This window comes from Ochotona princeps, chromosome 1, assembly GCF_030435755.1.
Source record: "Ochotona princeps isolate mOchPri1 chromosome 1, mOchPri1.hap1, whole genome shotgun sequence".
In the NCBI taxonomy this organism is placed as follows: Eukaryota; Metazoa; Chordata; class Mammalia; order Lagomorpha; family Ochotonidae; genus Ochotona; species Ochotona princeps.
Window position 1 is genome coordinate 86,378,300 of NC_080832.1, and position 24,366 is coordinate 86,402,665.

The 24,366-nt window shown below is 38.6% G+C and overlaps 1 protein-coding gene across 1 annotated transcript in view; it reads left to right on the plus strand.

Moving 5' to 3' along the window:
* The window catches only part of LMBRD1 (LMBR1 domain containing 1), a 113,062-nt gene extending 91,080 nt beyond the window's left edge, over positions 1-21,982 (plus strand). Inside the window, exons 15-16 of the mRNA XM_004580471.4 lie at positions 21,084-21,175; positions 21,325-21,982. Coding sequence (XP_004580528.2) covers positions 21,084-21,175; positions 21,325-21,438 — 206 coding nt within the window. The 3' untranslated portion in view covers positions 21,439-21,982. The remainder of the gene's footprint in view (positions 1-21,083; positions 21,176-21,324) is intronic.
* Positions 21,983-24,366: the final 2,384 nt, after the last annotated feature.

Consider the following 24,366-nt stretch of genomic DNA (forward strand, 5'->3'; position numbering starts at 1 on the left):
ATAATTTTTTGTATGAAAATGTCAACACTTATTCTATATTATTTTGCATCCTGCCATCTGATTTATCAGTTGTCATTGCTTTTTGTTAGAGTATGCTTTTTGTTAGAGGTTTTTACTGTACAAAGTCATGTAATGTGAAAACAGGAATGTTTTATCTACTCCTTCCAAGTTTGATGCCCTTTCTTTGTCTTTCTTGATTGCTCTAGCTAATACTTCCAATACTGTTATGTCAGAGTGGTGGAAGTGAGCATCCTTGTAGTGGTCCAGATCTGATGGGAAATGCTTTCAGCTTTTCTCCAGTCAGCATATTGGTTATGGGTTTGCTTTGTTTAAAAAAAAAAAAAAACTTTGAAAAAAGCACATATTAAATGCTGCATGAGTGAATGTATAAATTTTATTTTTAATATGAAATCATTTTATTGATTTCTTTTCAGTTTGCAGAGTATATTATACTAATTCCATATATCTGTTTTCATTTATGTTTTGAAAGGGAAGATAGAATTGAATTTGTTTTTAATTGTTCACTAAGCATGCAAAGATTCTTTCTTATAAAAAAAATACTTCTTTACTTTCCTTTTTCTCTTCTTTGAAAGTTAAGAGTAACAGACAGGCAGGGTAGAGAAATATTCCATCTGTTGGTTCAGTCTCCAGACTGCCACAATAGTGAGGTCTGACAGAAGCCAGGGTATCAAAAATTTCTTTCTGGTCTCCACATGCTTGTCCCAACTACTTGGTAATAGTAACAGGAGGAAAAAAATAACACAAAGAAAACAATTTTTAAAAAAATAACACAGAGAGAACCACCCACCACCCAGTAGGCAACTATTTCAAAAACTGCTAATACCATGATGAGTAGCAAGATAGAGAACTACTGAAGATAACTAATTTTAAATGCTGTCTTCTGAATATTAATTTATTTATCCACATATTCATATATAATTTAAATATTCACCTTTATATACGTTGCTTTACTATGCTTGTATAAAAATTTATGTGCCCAGTGGCTCCAAGGCTCCAAGTGATCTGGCTCAGTGTGCTCTCTTTCATCTTATAAAATGACAGAATTTATATTCAACATAAAAATTGTTGAGTATAATGCTGCTACCTGATAATTCTCTAAGCAATTTAGATTAAAGGATACAACTTCTTATGAAAGTGAATTAATCTTTCTTGTTTACTTTCAATTTTGAACCAGCGACAAAAACAATTCATCTGTTTTCCTGTCATTTCAGCCATGAATCTCCAGCATCAAATAATCTTTGATTTAATCACAGCTTAAATCATGTCATATAAGATGAGTCATTCTTTGACCAGGTTTCCAGGGTACATTCCTTCTGAGGCATTATACAGGAGAACAGTGAACATCTTAAAATCTCTTCAGGAAATAAACCTCTTTTCAAAATGACCCGAACGCGTTAAAACTTGATAGAGAAAAAAATTCATATTTTTAGTAACTCACTAATTTAAATATAACAGTAGTGTTTTGTGTTTGGTCATATAATCTAATGTTAGTAAAGAGTTCAGGATTTTTCTATCAATTTCTAACCTGACTTTTACAGTAGGGCAGTATGTACTTTTTTTTTTATGTGAAGTTTTTGCTTAGAGGTGGATTTTCCAATCAAAGTGCTTTCAAATGACAGCATCAAACTAACCTTTCTAGTTATTTTCCAAATGTACTTTGTCAGCTCCAGCATGTTGTGTATTTCAGAGTATCATATTTATTTTTCACAATTCATAAGATATTTAAATCAGTCTAAAATGCTAATCAATGTACTTAAACACTCTTTAGCCTTATGAAATATAGATACCTGAAACCACCGTAGTGTTGTTGTATTCACGATTCTGGATTCAGGCCTGTTTTCCTGCCCTTGTGTGAAACAATAATGGAAACAGTTTATCTACTTGCTCTGGGAAATACTACCAGCTGTGAAGCTAAAACATCTTATTTATCAAGGTTGATTGTTCAGTGAGAATTGCGATAAGACTTCATTTCATTGTGCCTACCAGTCCAAAACTAGTCATAACCTTAGCCAAATTCTTCACAGGTTCCCATTTTCTAGAATTAAATTGATCCAATTCACCTCATCTCATAAAACTAAAACTATTCTACGGTGTCTTTCCTCTGGTGTTCTCGCTTACTGCAGTTTAGTCGAATAGATTTTACTAGATCAATGAGCTTTACAGGGTGGCTGGAGATGGAGGGATTGACTGTGTACTAGCTAGGCATGCCGAGGATTCTAAAGGAGAGGAATCAAGAGTGCGCAGTGTTTCAGTTCTGTTTTCTAACTGCCTGCTGGTTTGTCTGAATGGGCATACATGTTCTACCAACCCCTGAAATCTCAAATCTGAGACGAAACTCTTCTCCCTCCTTTCTCACTCCTGCTCTACCCGTGGGGTAAGGAGAATTGCACTATTCCTGTATCCACTCCCTAAACTCTTAAGTCTAATGAAAAATGGGAATTAAATTTATGGTTTTTTCCCCATGCCCAATTACAACTAGTTTCCTGGAATGGATAAGAAATAACAAACCAAAAATGAAACAACTGGATATTTGTTGTATAATGAGAATGCTTTAAATAACAATGCATCCAATGTAATGATTCAACTTATGTTTTGACATAGAAAATTAAACATCATACAGTGGTAAGTGGAAGAGTGTATATAACTGGTCTTTTGAAAAAGTTCACAGAAATGGTACATTATCTTTTAATTACATTTTCCCATGAATGTTTTGAAGGCTCAAGTATTATCTGACTTGTTAATGCAAGTCTAATAGTCGGACTTTGCCTTAGCTGAGAAATAGATATCCATGTGTACTTTTTAAAATAAATAATTTATTTTTTCTCTGATTAAAAAAATAGCACTATGGAATTTTTAAGGGTGCAAGCAATTAGAGACAAGGTAGTAACCTGCATCTGCCAAGTAGGTACTAATTTTAGAGATGACTGTTTCTCCTTGCACTGTGTTGAAAAATTAGGTGGGAAAATGGTTACTGAGACTCTTTATTATATTTAGGTTTTACATTTTCAGTACCATCTTTTCTCAGAATATGGAATATTTATTCACCAAGAACTTCTTCCAATTCCTGGAATTCTATTTCAGAGTCTAGGTTCAGTGTTGCTTAAGCACTTATATTAACACAAAATGGGTTTGGATGATTTTTCTTTTAATCTTCGACCTTCTAAATTGGTCTGTAAGCAAAAAAAAAAGAAAGAAAAGAAAAATGCGATTATGAGTTACCGTACTAGTTGATTGCTTGCCATTTGATTTCTAAAGTTATAGTTAAAATGTACATTTTAAGGAAAGCCAGAATTAACAGGCTGAAAAGGAATCCAGTGAATGGATTTTTCGGAGAAATAAACCCTAAGGTTGGGTTTTTAAAAAAGTGACACCTGTGCGTTGTGATGAAGGTCTTTGTTAGTGACATCTGTGCTGCTCTGTGCTCACCAGTAAGCCCCAGGTAAAATCTGCAATGAAAATGGTGCTGCGTTGTTATTCTCTTGATTCAAAAGACAATTTTGAATGTATCCCCTGCTGAGTGAAGCCAGTTGATTTTGTCATCCCCCAATTTTGTAACTAAGAAGATAAGTGCCCTTGGGAGAAGCGAAGTCATCTGGACCCTCAGACTCCAGAATATGGGACAGTCCCCTTTAAAAAGCCATATGGCCTTTTTGTTGTGTAGTCTTTAAACTGGAGAGTTAGGATGCAAAGTTATAAGGGAGTTATATTTTGGTTTTAAGATGAAGTTAACTTAAAGACTATGACATTAAGGGCTGTGTTACAATCCAAGATAGTGACAAATCTTCACAAATACTGGGAACCACAGTCTTAATCATCTTCAGATCTTAAGATAATTTATAAATGTCTAAGTATTCTGATTATTTACCCTTCCTTACCTAGATTTCTCTAAGCTTTTTAATGTAGCAGATATTTGTTGAGGCCTGCTACGTGCAAGATACCATTCTAGGTGCTAGACATGCCTCAGAAAATAAAGCAGCAAGTCTTCCTTTCCTTGTGTTCTGACTTGGTAGGAGACAAATTCAGTATGTCAGGTGATAGTTATTAAAAGAAAAATTAGGTGTCAAAGCATGATAGACCTGAAGAAGGACTGGCTTGACATTTTAGGTACAGTAGGAAGGAAATTTTTAAAGAGAAAGTGACATTTTTACATAGAACCCTCAAGTAAGTGGGGAACAAACACAGAAATCCAGAGCCGAGCAGAAATTGCAGAGTGAGTATGTTCAGGGACGTGGAGGAGCAAGTAGCTAAGTTCCAGGACTCCAGCTCCTATTTTCAAATGGAAAGTACTTGGAAGGTTGTGATGGAGCGATGTCAGCCTATGGCTTAGGTCTCAAGAGTGCTGACTACTGTGTTGCCTCTGGACCGGAGTTTAGCGAACTTTCTCTGCAAAGGATCAGACAGTAAATATTTAGCTTATGTGTATCATAATAAGATAGTCTAGCACAACTTTCAGCTCCGCCATTGCAACATGAATGTAGCCATAAGCAACAAGTGCCCTGTGGGCCATGCTGTAGGTTGCCAACCCCTAATGTGACCACAAAGGACGAAAGATGAAACCAGTCTGAGAAGAAGTTGGCAATTATCCAAACAAAGGTTGACAATGGTGCTGACATGCACAAGTGAGCAGAATCTAGGTGTGCTGGATGTTTTATGGAATTTTTAATTTGACGTCTTTGAGATAGCATTTTAAATGTAAGTCATTGTAAAAACAAGAATTTTTAAAGATTTATTTATTTATTTGAGAGGTACAGTAACAGAAGGAAAGACAGAGGAGGCCTCCATCCACTGATTTGTCAAAACCTCTACAGTCAGTTGTGGAACAGTCTGATTCCAGTTACCAGGAGCTCCAACCAAGTCTTGCAAGGGTGACTTGGGCCCAAGTACAAGGGTGACTTCTAGTGCCGCTCCAGGTGGATGCACGGGAACCTTGGACAGAGGGGAGTGCATGTTAGCCAAGACTTGAACTGGCACTCTAACATGAAATTCCATCATCACAAGCAGCAGCTTAACCCTCTGTGTCAAAATACTGCCCCGGACATGTTGTTAAGGTTGAGCCAATGTGATGATTGCCGACAAGTCCAGCAGGGGTTTAAAGAGAGAGAGACAGAGAAAGAGAGGAAATGACTGTATTTTTGCGTTTTGACTAGAAAATCCTTGCTTATTGTTTCACATTCTTATTTTAATAATGTCTTGAATAATTGCTCTTTAGATCTATTTGTACCAGTTAAGGTCATACATATTTGTTTTCCTTTGAGCCCGAATGATTTACTTCATAAACAGAGAACAGGACAACCTAATAACTTCTCAATGTATAGGGGGACACTGCACACTATCTCTTAGGCTTCCCTTTTGAATGAAAGCATATGTGTATTTGTAACTTGGTATATAGTTTGGGAAGTTAGTAAATGGGAGAAGAATTAAAATCAGATGTTATCCTGTTCCTATCTCTGAAAGTAGTCCTAAGTGAGTCTTATCAAGAGTGAACTTAAATTTGCCCTTATTTGGCTAATGTATTTGTTACAATGTTTAAAATGAGTAGTCCTGGCAGAAGACAGTAAGTATATAAGGTGTTCAGTGAGGACTTTGGACTGACTTTACTGTCAGATGACCTCTTTTCTTTGAATCACAGCTATCTCCCTTTACTCTGTGTCCACACCTAATCAATTACTAAAGCTGCACAGACTGTTGCCATAATACCAGTCACCATCTAACATCTCATTAAGCTACTATTCTATTTAGCTATTCCTCCGTTCTGATCTTTGCTATAGAGGATGTTAGATTAACTTCACTGAAACAATGACTATCAAACTTTCCCATGTATCAGAATTACGTGGAAGGTTTATTAAACCTATATTGCAAAGTTCTTTAATTAACGGATCTAGAATTTTCTGATTTGGTATGTTTTGACAGTGGAAACCATGGTCCAAAAATTCTCTGATAATCCTGTTTCTTCTGCAGAAATCATTAAGAGCTCCGCAGTCATCATCTAATAATTAAGATTTTAAAAACACTACTGTTTAACTCATCCTGTATGCTTCTGGGTTGGTTTGTTTATCCCTTCAAGAAGAACATGCATGTTATTTGTCAGCCTCCAACAATATTTGTAGAATTGAACGCATTTTATTTGTTGTATTTTTATCTTTGAGTAATGTTATGAAAGCAACAGAAGGCACTGGTGCTGTGGTTTAGTGAGTTAAGCCACCATCTATGACACCTGCATCCTGTATTGGCACTGATTTCTGTCCATGCTGCTCCACTTCTGATCCAGCTCTCCATAACATTATGGGAAGTCAACAGGTCAAGTTTGTTAATCCTGTTCACTGCCAGTCCTCCATTTGTGTCACTCGTGCCACTCCCTTCAGGGAGTTTCACTCCTGGGCTCCTGCTGTGGCCTTCACAGCCAGGGAACCCAGATCTTCTCATTCCATCCCCCTGTGAGTCCATGTCATGGCCACAGCATTGTCTGCTCAGCCTTTTTCCCAATTCACAGTTCCTGCAGTACCCCAGATTAGGGAGATGCCAAGTGTATCTTTAAACTGGATCACAGGGCAGGCAGTGGCACCCATCTCTGATGGCAATGCACATATTTTTATTTTGTGTTTTACTTTATTTTATTTAGTTATTTTCTTTGGTTTCTTCTTGCTGGAACCTCTTAGTGGTTAGATCTGGCAGCATCCCAGAGCCTTTTTGGATGGAACCTGTGGGATTCCAAGGCAATATATTTTCCTGATGGGACCAGTGAAATTGATTGAACCAAAAGTGGGTACTAGACCACTTCTTCTTTTGGTGCTAACTTCTTGTTTTCTCTTCCCTCTGTTTTCCTCTATTGAGTGCTGAATATCTGTAGTTCATCATCTTGTGTCCTCACAACCTTAATATTTTCTGTCTTCTTTTGCATTGTAAAGAATGTATTCAACTTTGTCAATTCCAAATTTCTATTTCATATCATAAATTCTTATTTTCTATGACAGCTTTATTATTTCTCATTTTTTTTTAAGATTTATTTGAAAAGTAAAGAGAGACAGAGAGAAAAAAAATATTCATCTATGGCTGACTCACTCACCATATAGCCTTAATAACCGGGGCTGGGCCAGGCTGAATCCAGAATCCTGAAATTCCATAGTGTCTCTCATAAGGATGGCAGGTGCTGAAGCATTGGGACACCCTCCATTGGTTTCCCAAGTGCATTTACAGGGAACTGGATCGAAAGATGAGTAACTGGGAATCGAATTGGTGCTTAAATGGGATGCTGTTGTTGACAAAGACAGCTTAACCAACTAAGCCACTATTATTATGCTTTTTAAAATAGCCTTGTTTTAGTTGAGTAATATCCTCAGTATTTGAAGATGATTAAATTTTTTTCAAGATTTATTTTTATTAAAAGGTAGATATACAGAGATGAGGAGAGACAGAAAATAATATCTTCTGTCCAGTGGTTCACTCCCTAAGCAGCTGCAACATCTGGAGCGGAGCCAATCAAGAACCAGGAGCTTTCTCTGGGTCTCCCACGTGGGTGCAGGGTCCCAAAGCTTTGGGCCGTCCTCAACTGCTTTTCCAGGCCACAGGCAGGGAGCTGGATGGGAAGTGGGGCCACCAGGATTAGAACCAGCGCCCATTTGGGATCCTGCTGTGTTCAAGGCAAGGACTTTAACCGCTACAGTATTGTGCCGGGCTCCAAGATACTTAATAAAATTTTTTTTTAATTTTATTTTAAATTCATTAATTACATTGTATTATGTGACACAGTTTCATAGGTACTGGGATTCTCCCCACCCCTCCCCAAACCCTCCCACCATGGTGGATTCCTCCACCTTGTTGCATAACCACAGTTCAAGTTCAGTTGAGATTCCCCCCATTGCAAGCATATACCAAACATAGAGTCCAGCATCTTATTGTCTAGTCAAGTTCAGCGGCTTCTTAGGTATACCCTCTCTGGTCTGAAGACAGAGCCAGCAGAGTATCATCCCGATCAATTAAAAGCTCCAACATACCATCAGCAAAAATTTACATCATTATGGAATTAATTGACATAGTAATGAGTAACCAATATGGTAAAAGTAAATGCGATTTCTTATCCACCTTCTGTGACCACCTCATTGACATTTCAATTTTGGTTTATACACAACATATAACATTCATAACATAACTTGTTATACATAACATCATATCAAATTAAGGCAAACATGTGGTATTTAACCTTTTGGGATTGGTTCATTTCCCTTAGCATTATGGTTTCCAGTTTGGCCCATTTGGCCACAAAGAACTGCATTTTGTTTTTTTTAATAGCTGAGTAGTATTCCATGGAGTAGATGAACCATAGCTTTCTTATCCAATCCTCTGTTGATGGGCATTTTGGCTGCTTCCATGTTTTTGCAATTACTGATTGTGCTGCTATGAACATAGGAGTGCATGTTGGTTTCTCATAGAACAAGTGTTCTGGATATATTCCTAGGAGTGCTATTGCTGGGTCATACGGTATGTTGTATTTGAGTTGTTTGAATGTTCTCCATACTGATTTCCATAGAGGCTGTACCAGCCTGCAGCCCCACCAGCAGTGGAGTAGGGTTCCCTTTTCCCCGCAACCTCGCCAACAAGTGTTGTTGGTGCTTTTATTCATGTGGGCCAGTCTTACTGGCGTTAGGTGGTACCTCATTGATGTTTTAATTTGGATTTCCCTTATTGCCAGGGAACTTGAGCATTTTTTCATATGTTTATTTGCCATTTGGGTTTGTTCCTTTGTGAAGTGTTTGCCCATTTCCCGTGCCCATTTCTTGAGTGGCTTGTTTGTTTTGACATTTTGGTTGTTTTGTAGCTCTTTGTATATTCTGGAGATCAGCCCTCTATCACCTAAGTCGTGTGCGAAGATCTTCTCCCATTCTGTGGGTTGCCTTTTTACTTTGTTGATTGTTTCTCTAGCTGTACAGAAGCTTCTTAGTTTGATGAGGTCCCACTTGTTTATTTTGGTCTTGATTTCTACTGCATTTGGAGTCTTTTTTAGGAAGTGAGGGCCTACCCCTAAGTGTTCCAGTGTGTTTCCAACATTTTCTTCCAAAAGTTTGAAGGTTTCTGGATGTAGGTTTAAATCTTTTATCCATTTGGATTTGATCTTAGTATATGGTGAGAGATGTGGGTCTATCTTTTTGTTTCTGCAGGCTATCAACCAGTTGTCCCAACAGCATTTATTGAACAGACCTTCCCATTTGCCTGGGTTGTCGTTTGTCTTTTTGTCAAAGATTATTTGGCTGTATTTGTGTGGGTTCCCATCTGGTGTTTCTATTCTGCTCCATTGATCTTCTTCTCTATTTTTTTGCCAGTACCAGGCTGTTTTGATAACCACTGCCCTATAGTATGTCCAGAGGTCTGGGACTGTGATTCCCCCTGCTAACTTCCTGTTCTTGAGAATGGTTCTAGCTATTCGTGGTTTTTTGTGTTTCCAGATGAACCTTTGAATCATTGTTTCCAGATCTGTGAAGAATGTTTTGGGCAATTTGATTGGGATTGCGTTGAATGTATATATTGCCTTTGGCAGTATAGACATTTTAATGATATTGATTTTACCTATCCAGGAGCATGGGATGTTACTCCATCTTTCTAGATCTTGTTCAATTTCTTTTTTAAGTAGTTTGTAGTTTTCCTCAAATAGGTCTCCAACATTTTTGGTTAGGTTAATTCCCAGATACTTCATGCTTTCCTTTGTTACTTTGAATGGTATCTTGCTGGTTAGATCTTTTTCCAACTTGGGGCTGTTAGCATACACTATGGCTGTTGATTTTTGTTCATTAATTTTGTACCCTGCCACTCTACCGAACTCTCGTATAAGTTCTAGTAGTCTCTGTGTTGAGCCTTTTGGCTCTTCCATATAAAGAATCATGTCATCTGCATATAGTGAAAGCTTGACTTCTTCATTTCCCATTTGGATTCCTTTGATTTCTTTGTCTTGTCTTATGGCCTCAGCGAGTACCTCTAGAACTATGTTGAATAGCAGCGGAGAAAGCGGACATCCCTGTCTTGTTCCAGATCTCAGTGGGAAGGGTTCCAGTTTTTCTCCATTCAGTATGATGCTGGCATTGGGTTTTGCATATATTGCTTTGATTATGTTGTGGATTTTTCCATCTATGCCTACCTTGGTTAGGGTCTTTAGCAGGAAGTTGTGCTGGATTTTGTCGAAAGCTTTTTCTGCATCTATTGATACTATCATGTGATTCTTGTTTTTCAGTTTTTGGATGTGGTGTATCACATTTATGGATTTCCGAATGTTGAACCATCCCTGCATTCCAGGGATGAATCCTACTTGATCTGGATGAATGATCTGTCTGATGTGTTTTTGAATTCTGTTGGCTAGGATTTTGTTGAGAATCTTAGCATCAATGTTCATCAAAGAGATAGGTCTGTAGTTTTCCTTCTCTGTAGGATCTCTGCCCGGTTTTGGGATTAAGGTAATGTTGGCTTCATAGAATGAGTTTGGAAGGGTTGCTTCCTTTTCTATAGTTTTGAAGAGTTTGTAGAGGATTGGGGTTAGTTCTGTTCGGAATGTTTTGTAGAATTCTGGAGTGAAGCCGTCTGGGCCTGGGCTTTTCTTTGTTGGGAGGTCTTTAATCACTGATTCAATCTCTGCTTCAGTTATGGGTTTGTTCAGGTTGATTGTTGCCTCTGGGCTAAGTTTTGGCAGGTTGTGTGAGTCTAAGAACTTTTCCATTTCTTGGTGGTCTTCTGATTTGTTGGAGTACAATGCTTTGTAGTAATTTCTGATTATGTTCTTAATGGTTGTAATGTCTGTTGTTATGTTGCCTTTTTCATCTTTGATGCTGTTAATTCTTGCTTTCTCTTGTTTTTTCTTTGTCAGTCGGGCCAGCGGGGTGTCTATTTTGTTTATCTTTTCAAAAAACCAGCTTTTTGATTTGTTGATTTTGTGTATGGTTTTTTTTATTTCTATCTGGTTGATTTCCTCCCTTGTTTTGATGATTTCTTGTTTCCTGTTGTGTGTGGGGCTCATCTGCTGCTGCTTTTCCAATTCCTGGAGGTGTATGGTTAGTTCCTGTATTTGGCGCCTCTCTTGGGCCTTGACATGAGCTCCAATTGCGATGAGTTTACCCCGTAGCACTGCTTTGGCAGTGTCCCACAAGTTTTGGAATGTTGTATCAGAGTTTTCATTGGTTTCCATAAATTTTTTGATCTCATCTTTAATTTCTTCCCTGACCCATTGTTCGTTCAATAGCATATTGTTCAACCTCCAAGAGTTTCTATATTTCCTTGGGCATTTTGAATTGCTGATTTCCAGTTTCATTCCGTGGTGGTCTGAGAGGGTACATGGTATGATTTCTGTCTTTTTGAAGTTATTTAGATTTGCTTTGTGTCCTATCATGTGGTCGATCCTGGAGAAGGTGCCATGTACTGCTGAAAAAAATGTATAATCTGTGGTCTTAGGATAAAAAATTCTATAAATGTCTACCAAGTCCAGTTGTTCTAATGTTTGTACGAGCTCTGTTGTTTCTTTGTTGAGTTTTTGTTTTGTTGATCTGTCTATAGTTGTTAGCGGGTTGTTAAGATCGCCCACTATTATTGTGTGTGTATCTATGTCTCCCCTTAAGTCTGTAAGTAGTTGCTTCACGTAGCTAGGCGCATTGGAATTAGGTGCATATATGTTCACGATTGTAATTACTTCTTGATGGATCAGTCCCTTCACCAATATATAATGTCCTTCTCTGTCCTTTTTGATGTCTGTCAGCTTGAAGTCTAGGTCATCTGAGATTAGAACAGCTACACCAGCCTTTTTTTCTCGTCCATTGGCATGAAATGTCTTTTTCCATCCTTTCACTTTAAATTTCTTACAGGATTTTCTGGTTAGATGTGTCTCTTGTAGGCAACATATAGTTGGGTGCTGTTTGATGATCCATTCCGTTAATCTATGCCTTTTGATTGGTGAGTTTAAGCCATTTGTGTTTAGAGATAATATTGAGAGGAATTGGTTTTGGGCTGCCATGAGTGTAAGTGTGCAAGTGTGTATTTGCGACTATTAGAGTTTTTGATTGGTTGACTTTTCTTGTATGGATTTTAGTGGGGAGGTCTTCCCATTTGCCATCTTTGATTTTGGTTTGTATTTTTTCTTTCTGGGTTTAGCACCTTCCTGAGGAGATTTTCCAGAGCTGGTTTCGTGTTGATGTATTCTTCGAGTTTCTCTTTACTGTTGAAGTATTTGATTTCATTCTCAAATATGAATGAGAGCTTTGCTGGGTACATTATTCTTGGTTGGCAGTTGTTTTGTTTCAGGATTTGATAGGTTTTTCCCCATTCTCTCCTTGCTTGGAGCGTTTCTTCTGATAGGTCGGCTGTGATCCTGATTTCCCTTCCCCTGAAAGTAATCTTATCCTTTTTTCTTACTTGTCTTAGAATGGTTTCCTTGTATTCACTTGAAGGTAGCTTGAGGACCACATGTCTGGGAGACGATTTGTTTGGGTCGTATCTACTGGGGGTTCTTTGTCCTTCCTGGATTTGTGCTAGATTTATATTTCCAGTATTCTGGAAGTTCTCCTGTATTATCTCATTGAGCACTCGTTGCAAGCCTGTCTCCTTTTCCACTCCTTCGGGAAGGCCTATTATTCTAATATTTGATTTTTTGAGGTTGTCTTTCATTTCCTGTATGGACCTATTGGCTTTCTCTAGATTTGTCTCCAACTGTTTGATGAGCTGCTGCCTTTCATTCTGATTGTCTTCCAATTCTGATATTCTGTCTTCTGCTGTGTTCATTCTGTTGGTTAGGCTTTCAATTTTGTTCTCTATATCAAGGATTCCCTTTTTGACTTGATTTATTTCTGCAGTGATATGGTTTTCGAATGCCTTAGACTCTTCCCAGCGCTTTTCACTCTCTCTGACGAATTTCATCATTAGCTTCTTAAAGTCCTTATCTGATAGTTCCTCTATGTCTTCATCTTGCATCTCAGATATTGGGATTAATTTTTGGTTGTATTGGGAGGGAGTGCTTGATCTTTCCTCTGGGTCATTGCTTTTTCTGATACTTCTCCTCATTGTGTTTTTACTTCTTGTTGTTTTGAGATTTTAGCGGTGATTCAGCTGAGCCGGCTCTGGTTTGGGGTCTCCGGCTGAGCCCAGCAGGGCTTACTGCCTGAGTCACCAGCTGCTTTCAGGGTCTGTAGATCACAGCCCCGAGTTGGGTCAGGAGGCTTTGTGGGCCAGCCCTAGTGCCAGGCCCCTTCCCCTGTGGCTCCCTCTCAAAGGCAGTTCCCTACAGATTCACTCTGCTGAGCCGCGCCTGGGCTTTGGGTCACAAGGCTAATACAGCGGGGGTCTCTGCCTCAGTGCTGATCCGAGACTCTCCTTCAGGGCTTGAGGTTAGCACAGCAAGGGCTCCTGCTGCTCGGAGCCTAAAATCCCCAACCCCGGCCTGTGCTGGGCTGGAGATCTCCGCGGCCCCAGTGCCAAACTCGGAAGCGCTGCTCCGCCGAGGGCTGCAACACCACAGGCAGGTCTTTCCGAGCGGGCTCCTGCTGGGAAAACCTGTCCGGCCAGTTCAGCTGAGCCCACTACGGTCTGGCCTCTCTAGCTGAGCCCAGCTGGGGACTCCGCCCTGAAGAAGCCACTTCCTCAGCTGCACTCTCTCAAGGATGGAAGCGGATCTCTGAGAGGCACAGAGCCCTTTAAGTGAAACGTGCCCCCACTAGTCTGCTCCTCTGCCCAGGACGTGAGGCCCTGTCGAGCGTTGCCCAGCCTCTGGGGCTCAGGGCGAGTCCAGCAACAGGATCCACTGACTCTCCCGCAGCCAGTCCACAGCTCGGAGCCCATATGGGGATCTCTGAGCCCCAGTCCCACAGTGCTGCTCCTGTTCCCTCTGCACTCTCCCAGAGCCGCTGAGCAGCGGGTAGGCAAGCCTCTGGGAAATCTCCCCAGCTTTTCCTCCACTTCTGCAGGGATAATGCACCCAATGATCAGTCCAGTAGCCTCCTCTGGGGGCTCCTGCCTTCCAGGGGACTGGTGCCCCTGTCGGTGTGGGCGCCTATCCTTCCAGCCGCCTCTGTTTTCCCTGGGGCGGTTGAGCCTCTGCCGCCTTCCCCCTGCCTGGGATCGTGACTCACCAGGTTTCTCGCGGAGTGCTGTATTTTCTTTCCTACTTTTTGCGGCTGTTCCTTCACGCTGTGTAGATCTTCTTGCTTTAGTGAACTCCAGTGACCTTCTCGCTCTTCTCCCTACAGTTTCGCGCCTCCTGGCCTGTTTCTCTGCTGGATCGGCTCCCCTCCTTCCCTACTCCACCCTACACCAGCTCTCTGCAGTCGGCCATCTTTTTCTATCCCAAGATACTTAATAAAATTTAACAATTTTCTTTAAAGTTACCATTCTAAGTATCTTGGGGTAATTCTTATTATCTTATTTGTTCTTTAAACTGGTAGTTTTCTGCATATATCCGACAGTCCATTCAGATTTATGTCAGTTCATATTTAAGTATCAGAAACTGGGAAACGTCATTGCTGGGAATCTTGTGCATGTAGCCAAGGGCTTCTTGATCCGCAAATTGTATTTTAATATCTGTGGGAGAGAAATGAGCTGCTTTTTGGGAGACCATTTAAATGTGGCCCTCCATCTTCCAGATAATTTTTGCCGCTTCTCATCAGCTGGTGGTGGTACTCCCATTCTTTCTGCTGTTGAAAGATTTCCGCTGTGTTTATTCCTGTACTGTAACATCATGAGTGAGGTCTCAGGAGGACGAGAAACATGTACCTGTGCTTGTTCTGTCATCTTAAACTAGAAAGCTTACTTTTCAACAGTTTAAGAATGTTTTTCATGGTTTAACTATGTATTTGCAATATTTTGCTTGACAAATAAATGTGTGGTAACTTCATTTGATTTGATCCCAGCAAATTCACGAGTGGTGCAATACTGAAGTTGAAGTCATGAAATAAAAGTAGTGTCCACGAATTGCCACACCTTAATATACATCATCTGTGTTTTGCTTCATGCAAGAAACTAGTATGTCAGTCAGTTTTGCTTATTAATTTCCTGTAGGAGAGAAACTATCTGCATAGAAAACTAAATTTACGATATCTTTGTAAGCGTGATGTTAGAAGGAGGATTTTATTGGTTCTATTGGTTGGTGTCATCTAGCTGATATAGCTTGAGTTATTATGTCCCTAGTTAAGCAAGGTTGCCGTGCAGCCCAGAAAGTTGAGTATTGATTAAAGCATCATTTTTCTTGGATTTTGCTAGTGATCCAGAAAGTCACTTGATATTGAGGTTCTTTTTTTTTTTAAGATTTATTCATTTTATTACAGCCAGATATACACAGAGGAGGAGAGACAGAGAGGAAGATCTTCCGTCCAATGATTCACTCCCCAAGTGAGCCGCAACGGGCCGGTACGCACCGATCCGATGCCGGGAACCTGGAACCTCCTCCGGGTCTCCCACGCGGGTGCAGTGTCCCAATGTATTGGGTCGTCCTCAACTGCTTCCCCAGGCCATAAGCAGGGAGCTGGATGGGAAGTGGAGCTGCCGGGATTAGAACCGGCATCCATTTGGGATCCCGGGGCGTTCAAGGCGAGGACTTTAGCCACTAGGCCACGCCGCAGGGCCCTCTTTTTCTACCTAATGTTTTTATTGTGCTGATAAGAGTTCAACCAAGACAATATAGTGAAGCAAATAAAACATGAGCTTTCAAAGTTCTCTTTACCAAAGCCAGTTAAAGTAAACCTGAACTTTCTCAGCCAATCACTACAGATTACTGTTTAAGGTTACTAACTCCTAAAAAATCCGTAATATATAGATAAAAGCCCCTTCTAAATACTTTAATTTACTCAAATGTAATCAGAGCTCATATTGTGCTATTTCTTAAAAATAGCTACTATAACCCTTACTCAATGGAAAGCATCTGATAAGTACTATCTTTATATGACTAATAACCATTTATATATTGTCAATATATAATGCAATTTTACAGTTCCTATGATTTTTATGTTCTTTAGTTCTCTTATCTTGTTACACAGTTACCCCAGTAATATTTAACAAAATATCGATTTAACTGTTAACCATTTGTTAAATTTTCAGACAAAATACAACTTTGATTTTTGTAGATATTTTCATCTGTTTCTGCCTTCCCATGTATTTGGATTCCCATGTATTGGATATGACTAGTTCTCCGCTCTTTCCCTGTAAATATATTCCATAAGATTCAAGTCCATCTGACAGGGATTTTTTGCTTCCTAAAAGTCTCTATGATTTAACTTTCCAGTTATTCTTACAGCTCATTTTTCAGCTGAATGGACTCTAACTTGGTGAGCTTTTTTCTACCATCAGTTCCCTCAGACTATTGCCTTTACTTTATGGACCCAGAGCCATGTGAGTTACTCAGAGCCAAGTAACTGCAAGTCTTATCACAGTAAAATTCAAGCTTCTCAGACTATATGCAATTAAGATTTATATTCAATGGTAGCAAAATCCTAATCAGAAACTGAAATTAACATCATTACAGGCAACTGTGAGATAGGATGTAGCATTCCAAATAGTGAAATCTTCTGGCAGTTGCATTGATCACACAAAATACTTGCTTTATTCGCCATAGCTTCTTAGTTTCTCCAAATGCTTTATGTAAGTATGTATATGTAACATAAGGATTTAGGTAATAAATAAATGTAAATAAAGTATAATTACTCATAGTTGATTTCAAGTGAGGATTTAACATGATGATTGATGGCCAAATTGTGCTTATATAAACAAATGTTTTATTCTGACATATGATAGCTAATACGGAATATAAAAACATTGTGGTTTGAGTGTTATTTTTTTTCTGTGGAACTGTAGTCTCTGCTTTTTATTTTTTGAATATTATGACTAGTGGTACATTAAGCCTGTGATGACAGAGTGTGTCACAATTATGTTTTTTGTAAAAATTAAAAAGAAATTAAGAAAGGAGGAGGATTGAGAGAAAAAGAAAATTAGGGAGAGAAATATGGTCATCATACATGAAAACTGTTCTCTTTATATTAAGAGTCTTTTTAAAAATCTTTAAGAAATTTAAAGCATGCTGCTTTCTTAGTGTATAATCTTTTAGTGACAATCAAAATACATAAAAAACAACAACCTAAAAGGATACAAAAATATAAAAAAACTATCAGCTGAATTGGCAGAGGTTGTTGTTATATGAACAACAATGGTTTAGTTGTGATTTCTGTTAGTATTTCTCTTGTTGCTGATGTAGGAGGAGAGACAAAGGAAGGTAGTGAAACCAGGAAGCGAATGTCTTTAGAGTGATTCATGTACCCCACATGTGCTGTTTTGGCTCTTTTAATTTTGGTCTTTTGGTACAGTCAGTCTGTCATCAGAGAAAAAAATTACATGAGCCTCAATTTTTAATTTTTATTGTTAACGCTAACCTTTAGTTTAATTAAAACTTTTTAATGTCCTTGTTAAGAACAACAACCAGACATCTCCTGTACATCTGATTTTAGAATACAGTCTCTTAAGGAAGCAAACAGTAATTTGTATTTAGTTTTAAATTACATCAAAGTTTGTGTTGTAATTCTCTTAGGCCATTGTTTTCATCTGTGGTCCCCCTAAATGTCTAAACCAGAGTAGCTGAATGAGGCCAAGTGGTGAAGAGGGAAGCTCCCTTCCATTTATTCAATGTGGGGTCATCATTTGAATAAGAAATACATACATGGAACTTACCAATAAAAATTTGCCCGTGGTTATATCCCACTTTTTAGGAATATAAATGTATACCATAGTGTTAACATGACCAGAAAGATTTGTCCTGTATTCACGTGCATGAATTTTTAACCCTGTCAATTTTCAAAAAGGAAAAAATGATTTTATATTCCTCTGTTGTTTTAGAAGGCTCATATCAAAGTCTACAATCTTTAAAAGCATTAAACATATAAAATACTGCAACAGAAAAACATTTAAAAATAGGGTTTTACACATGGGCAAATGATGCTGAGTATAAGCCAATTTAAAATGTCACTGAGTGGATCGTTAGACCTCTGAGGAGGAATGGCTTGACTTGACTTGCTTCTGCAGCTGAGACTCTGTCTTATAATCTTTCCTCTGGTCCTGAAATTTCTAACTCAGTGAAGTTCTTACTCTAAAAATATATTTAAGTGTCCAAATGAGTAATGAAACTTCTGTTTGTTAAGTTTAGATCACAATATTGAGAAGATTAAATGAGAAGCTTTTTTCCCCCAAATAGGTTTTGATAAATACAGCTCATGTAATACTTATGCCATGGACACTGCTGTTCTTACTTTATTAGCAGTGACAGACATTTTTGGCATGGGTCATAATCTATCCCTGTATTCATACTTGAAACATTCAAAGTTGTTATTTTTATCTAAAATTATACCAATATTTAGCAGTATGTGTTGTTTCTCTGGCTTACGTGCGTTTGAATTTTGCCGTTATGCATTTGTATCTGTTTTAGCCATAAAGACAAAAATACAATGAAATTCAGAGAGCAGCCATGATATCATCTCGGCAATTCTTTTTCCCACTGTTATTAGACATATACTTCTTAAGTTTAAACATAAGAGTTTATCTTGCAACTATTTCAGCAGTTCTTGGGAACTGCATTATCATGGACTTGATTATATCCTTAAGAGGAAAAAAGAAGAAATTGTCACATGAGACTTTTGATGCTTTATTTGATCTTTACTACGATTCTATGAGAAAAGACTTTTTTTGTAAGAAGCAGGCTTATTATCCCTTTGACAGGCAGAGCAGTAGGAGCAATGGAGGAGAAATCGAAAGAGGAAAGAAGGAAAGATGGCAGAGGGAGACAAGCCGGGGCTGAAGGGAGATCTTCTGTCCACTGGATCACTCCCCAAATGGCCACCACAGTGCAGTCTGGCCCAGCCTAAGACAGGAACCCATGCACTTGTGCGTGGACCCTGCCTTCCCAGGTGCTTAGCAGGGAGCTGGAGGAAAAGTGTGGAGGCCAGGACTCAAACTTGCATTCCAGTGTGGGACAACAGCATCAAATGCATCATAAGTGGTGGCTTACACCACTGTGCTACAGCACTGGCTCCGACTAGCCATTTTGTAAGTGCACGGATTCCATAGTTCAAATGTGCCTGTTCACATGACAAGTAAGTGGCTGAATGCTCTTCCACTCCAAGTCACAGTCCAGAGCCTGGTTCCTCCTTTGCCATCTCTTCATTTTCAGGGCATACTCAGGTGTCTTGTTTTGGCACCCTGAGCATCTTGTCAGATTGTAATTTTTAAAAACTAGAAAATACTGTATAATAATGTCTATTTTAAATAAAATATCTCTTTTGCTTCTACAAAAAGTTATACTGAATATGAATGCTGTTGGGCACGCTACAACACTCAGGCTTATTTGGTAGAGAAATGTTGTGAGTTGAAGAATTGCACTACCACAATGTGAACTCTATAGTAGAGGAGAGAATAAGATGAGGTCGAAGCACAGAGTCAGTGATGAAGGAATTTTCTCTTCAGAGCCTAGTTGTCTAGCCAGAATCCTGGATTCTAATGCTAGGAGAGGTGACCCCATGTGTTCATGGGGCTTCAAGGTTTTTGTTTTTCTTATGTACCTGTTTAGATTCCTTCCAGACATTTCAGATGATAGAGAGAGAGAGAGAGAGAGAAAAAAAACGCATGAAGGAGGCCCTTAGGGCTCAGTGGATAGGAGTTAGAGTTCTTGCTGCTAAAGAGAGGTTGCATATCAGTTAAACGACATGTTTTCATTTCAGGAAAAGGAGCATCTTTGTCTTGGTAGTGAGCAGTTCAGAAGTAAACAGTAAATGCTGAAGTGCAGTGGGAGAGATTAGAAAACATAAAATTTTGATTATCCAAATATTTAAATAGCATATCTAAAACTTTATGTAACGAGTCTTTTATTTTGCTGAACTATAATCACCTAAATTCCACTTTTCAAAAAAAATGTGACAACTCAAAAAAATTCCTTACGTAATAATCTGAACTACAAAGCTGCCTGCTCAACTTCGTGTTTTATGAGAAGGTAACACTTTTGTATTGAAGCTGAAAACACAAAGTTGATAAAAATATAAAGAAAAGATATATTCTTCATCATCAGTAGGATGCAGTGTTGGCTTCCTAATTGCATGAAGGACAATGTCCCACTATCTCTTGAATAAGTGCTCTGAAACCATAATCTCCTTTGTAACTAATAAAGGAAGTAGAATTTGTCTTGTAAGATAAGGATTCTTTTTTTTTTCTGTGAAAAGTAGAGGCCCTCTAAAATGTGCGATGCTATCCTCTATCAGCTCCTGCAAATGCACTTGCCATAGGTTATACTGCCTAAGTCCTTCGGAATGGCTTCTTTACACATCTTTTACTAGATATCTGGTAGTATATTTAGATGACTTTATAACATGATGGGGATAATGGATTTGAATAATTCTAGTGTGGGAGACTGATGTAAGTATGAAATAACTACTATGTAAGTTTCTATTTAAAGAATTGCATTTTCTTTGAAGCAGAAGACATGAGGTATTTTTAAATTCCAGGTATTAGGCTATCTAAAGTTAAAACAGGAAGCATCTCAGTAAATAATGACTTTTGTATTTCTTAAGAAGCAGCTATCTTTTTAGTAATAATCAGAAAAAAAGACTCAAAAAATTTCTCCCACATTTAAGCTGTCCTGAGAATTGGGTTCTTAGGAAAGAGTAATTAATTCATTTTTTCCTCGATATTCATTGGGAAAATTTTATGTTAGTTCTTGTTTTAGGATATTTCTGACTGGCACTCCAGGCTAAAATGATTTTTCTGTTTTGATTAAAATCCAGTATACTATCCAGTATATCTGGCTTAGCATGGTGGCATTCATTTTAAAACTGTATCATATTGTGCTCGCTTCGGCAGCACATATACTAAAACTGTATCATATTGGTGGCAACCTAACATTTGAATAAGATAACAAAAAAAGAGGTCTTTGCAGAGAGCTAGATAGATTTCAGTCTCATTTTTAATATTTGTTATCTATATGCTCTTGATCATTAGTTTGTCTAAAAATGTCTAGGTATAAAATTAATGATCCCTTAAAAATAAGAAACCACCTTACCATAGTTTTGTATTTGCTTTTATAGATCAGTGTACTGTTACCCGGACATACCTGTTCCTTCACAAGTTCTGGTTCTTTAGTGCTGCATACTATTTTGGAAACTGGGCCTTCCTTGGGGTAAGTACTGGTAACCCACGCATGGTAGAACCTTCTTTATTCATAAAGTTAACTGCCCGTTTGTGTCACACTGCTTCCCTTGAATGGTAATTATATTACTGTCTAGATAATTGTTTATGTGAGATATAACACATTGTTTAAATTCACAGGTGTTCTTGATTGGACTAATCGTATCCTGTTGTAAAGGGAAGAAGTCAGTCATTGAAGGAGTAGATGAAGACTCAGACCTAAGCGATGATGAGCCATCCGTCTATTCCATTTGACAGCCTTCTGACCTAAAGGTCTTATGAGCCTGTGTGGGTATCTGTTATGCATTTTTAAAGTGTTAAACTAATATTAGGATGAACTAGATAGCTTTCATCAAAATGGAAGCATGGCAACTAAAAAAACTATATTTTTTATGTTTTCTGAAATAACGTTGTATCATAGATTAACATTTAAAATTGCTATAATAATATTATGTAAATATAAAAGTGCCGGCTTTGTGAGGAAATGTTTGTGGAAAAGCTTTTTTTCTTTAAATGTATAATAGTGGTAAACTGATTAAAAATCTTCCCGAATCAAAATTCCCTTTTGTTACATTTTCAAAATAATAAACCTCTTGTATGTGTGCCTTAGGATCTCCAAAGTAAAGTAGAATTTTTAAGGCATCCAAATTTGATTATCTAAAAATAATATTTGCAGTGTTTCTAATGAATAAAACTCTTGGCATTCTAAGATGTATTATGGAAAATGCACAGTATAAGAAAACTATGCATGGATTATAAAATTTTGTGCCAAAATAAACTCATCTCTTTATGGTTTTAAGTAGTTATTTATTTATTTAGAATGCAGAGTGATGGAACAAGAAGGGGGTTGGGGAGGGAAGGAGAGAGAGGGGAGAGAAATCTGATATGCACTGGTTCACTCTCCACATGCATGCACCCACCAGGGCCAGGCCAGGCTGAAACCGGAAGCCTGACGCCGCATCTGAGTCTTGCGCATGGTTGGAACATCACCAGTTAAATTAGCTTGAAACTGAATCAAATTCATAGTTCATACCCAGTCCCAGGAACTCCAATGTAGATTGTGTAAGTCCCAAGTGGCAACTTGACCCACTGTACCGCAACGTCTCCCTGAGTTTATATGTTAATTCTACTTTTCCACTAACTTGTTCAAGTGTCCTCAAATACTCATCCATTAGCTCTTCCCAAGACATAGATAGATAGATAGATAGATAGATGGATAGATAGATAGATATAGTTATAGTAGCTAGCTTTTATTTTATGTATGACCTCAAGTTTGCATCCCAACAGAAATTGCGGATACTTTAAAAAATAATCCTCCAGTTTCCTGAACAGCTTAAAACAGTGACATCACATTTTGACCTTAGAGATACTTTCTCATTCTAAATATTTGAAATTTGCAAAAGGCACAATAAAAGCTATATAATCAATCATCATCATCAATAGGGTACTTTGAATACTGTCTAGGTAGAAGTGATCACAAATGATATTCTAGCTTACTAATATTAAGGAAATTAGAACTCACAAAAAAGCTAATTTAGAGCTCCGTGCAATGGCTCAGAGGCTAAATCCTTGCTTTGCCAGTGCCAGTATTCCATATGGATTTCTGCTCCACTTTCCCATCCAGCTCTTTGCTTGTGGCCTGGGAAAGCAGTGTAGGATGACTCAAAGCCTTGGGACCATGGGCCACCCACATGGGAGACCCAGAAGAAGTTCCTGGCTCCTGCCTTTGGATCAGTTCAGCTCCATCTGATACTGCTACTTGGGGAGTGAGTCAGCAAATACAAAGATCTTTCTGTCTCTCCTCTCTCTAAATCTGCCTTACCAATAAAAATAATCTTTAAACACACACACACACACAGAGAGCAAGTACCAAGGCCCTTGAAGTAAAATATTACATTTCTAAGGTTAAAATTGAACGATTAACAACTGTCTCCAACTGAATTGTTCTCTCTTGAATTTTTGTATGACTTCCTTTTTTTCTCGCTTTTCCTTGATCCATTTCTCAGCTTTTGTCTTTGGCTTCTGCCTGTTCCTGCGCATTTCAGTGTTTCTCACCAGGATTTCATTGCTTCCTGTTCTTACTTTACATTTTCTTTATGGACCATCTCATATACCCTGGGTTTCCATCTGTTCCTTCTAGACTTTTATGTATCTGTTAACTGGAAATTACTGCTTCAGTTGTAACATTTTGAAAAATAAGACTCTTTAGTTTTTCTGGGCATACTAAGCCTCATTTTATTTTCTTTATCTCTTTCTCTCTCTCCAAATGTTTTAACTTACCATAATCATGAAAATAAGCATCAGACAGACCTTATCTCTTCATTGCCCCCCAACCAATTGATTCATATAGATTTCTGCATTCTTTTTTCTAAGATTTATTTATTTCTTTGAAAGTCAGTTTCAGAGAGAGAGAGGTCTTCCATTTGCTGGTTCACTCCCTATACAGTTGTGAGCCAGGAGTTTATTCCAGGTGTCCCATGCAGGTGGCTGGAGCTGTTTCCACTGTTTCATCAGGTCACTTGGTGAAGCACCTGGAATATGTGGTAGTGCCAGTACGGGACAGCAGTGCTGTATACAGAGGCTTTACCTGGCACACTGTGATGCCAGTCCCTGCTCTCTGCATTCTAACCATCCTTCATTTCTCCCCTCTTCTCCATCCCTGTGTTGCTGCTTGCTCTGCTCTGTGTTCCCCATAATTCTCATGTTGATGAAGTCTAGACCCTTTGTACCTTAGTGTTGGCAACGCCCGCGTCACCACGTACCCCGAGCCGAGCGGAGGGACTAGGGTTACAACGCAGTGAGACAACACAAGATAACACGCAGTACACCGAATGCCGATCGATGATAGATTGATCTTTATTGAAACTCCAAGCTTTCTTTTATACTCTGCCTAGCTCCTCCCAGTGTTTATCCAGTCCTCAAGTGGCCACCCTAAATCCCTCGAGTTCCTCCCAGTGTCTATCCAATCCTCTAGTGGCCACCCTAAATCCCTTGAGTTCCTCCCAGTGTTTATCCAATCCTCTAGTGGCCACCCTAAATCCCTTGAGTTCCTCCCAGTATTTATCCAATCCCTTGGCAGATAACTTGGCAAATAGGAAGCAGGAACTTGCGGTTAAGCCAGTGGCTAGATGTATCAGGCCAAAATTGCTCATCCTGTTACCCTCTGAGAAACAAGCTAAGCTG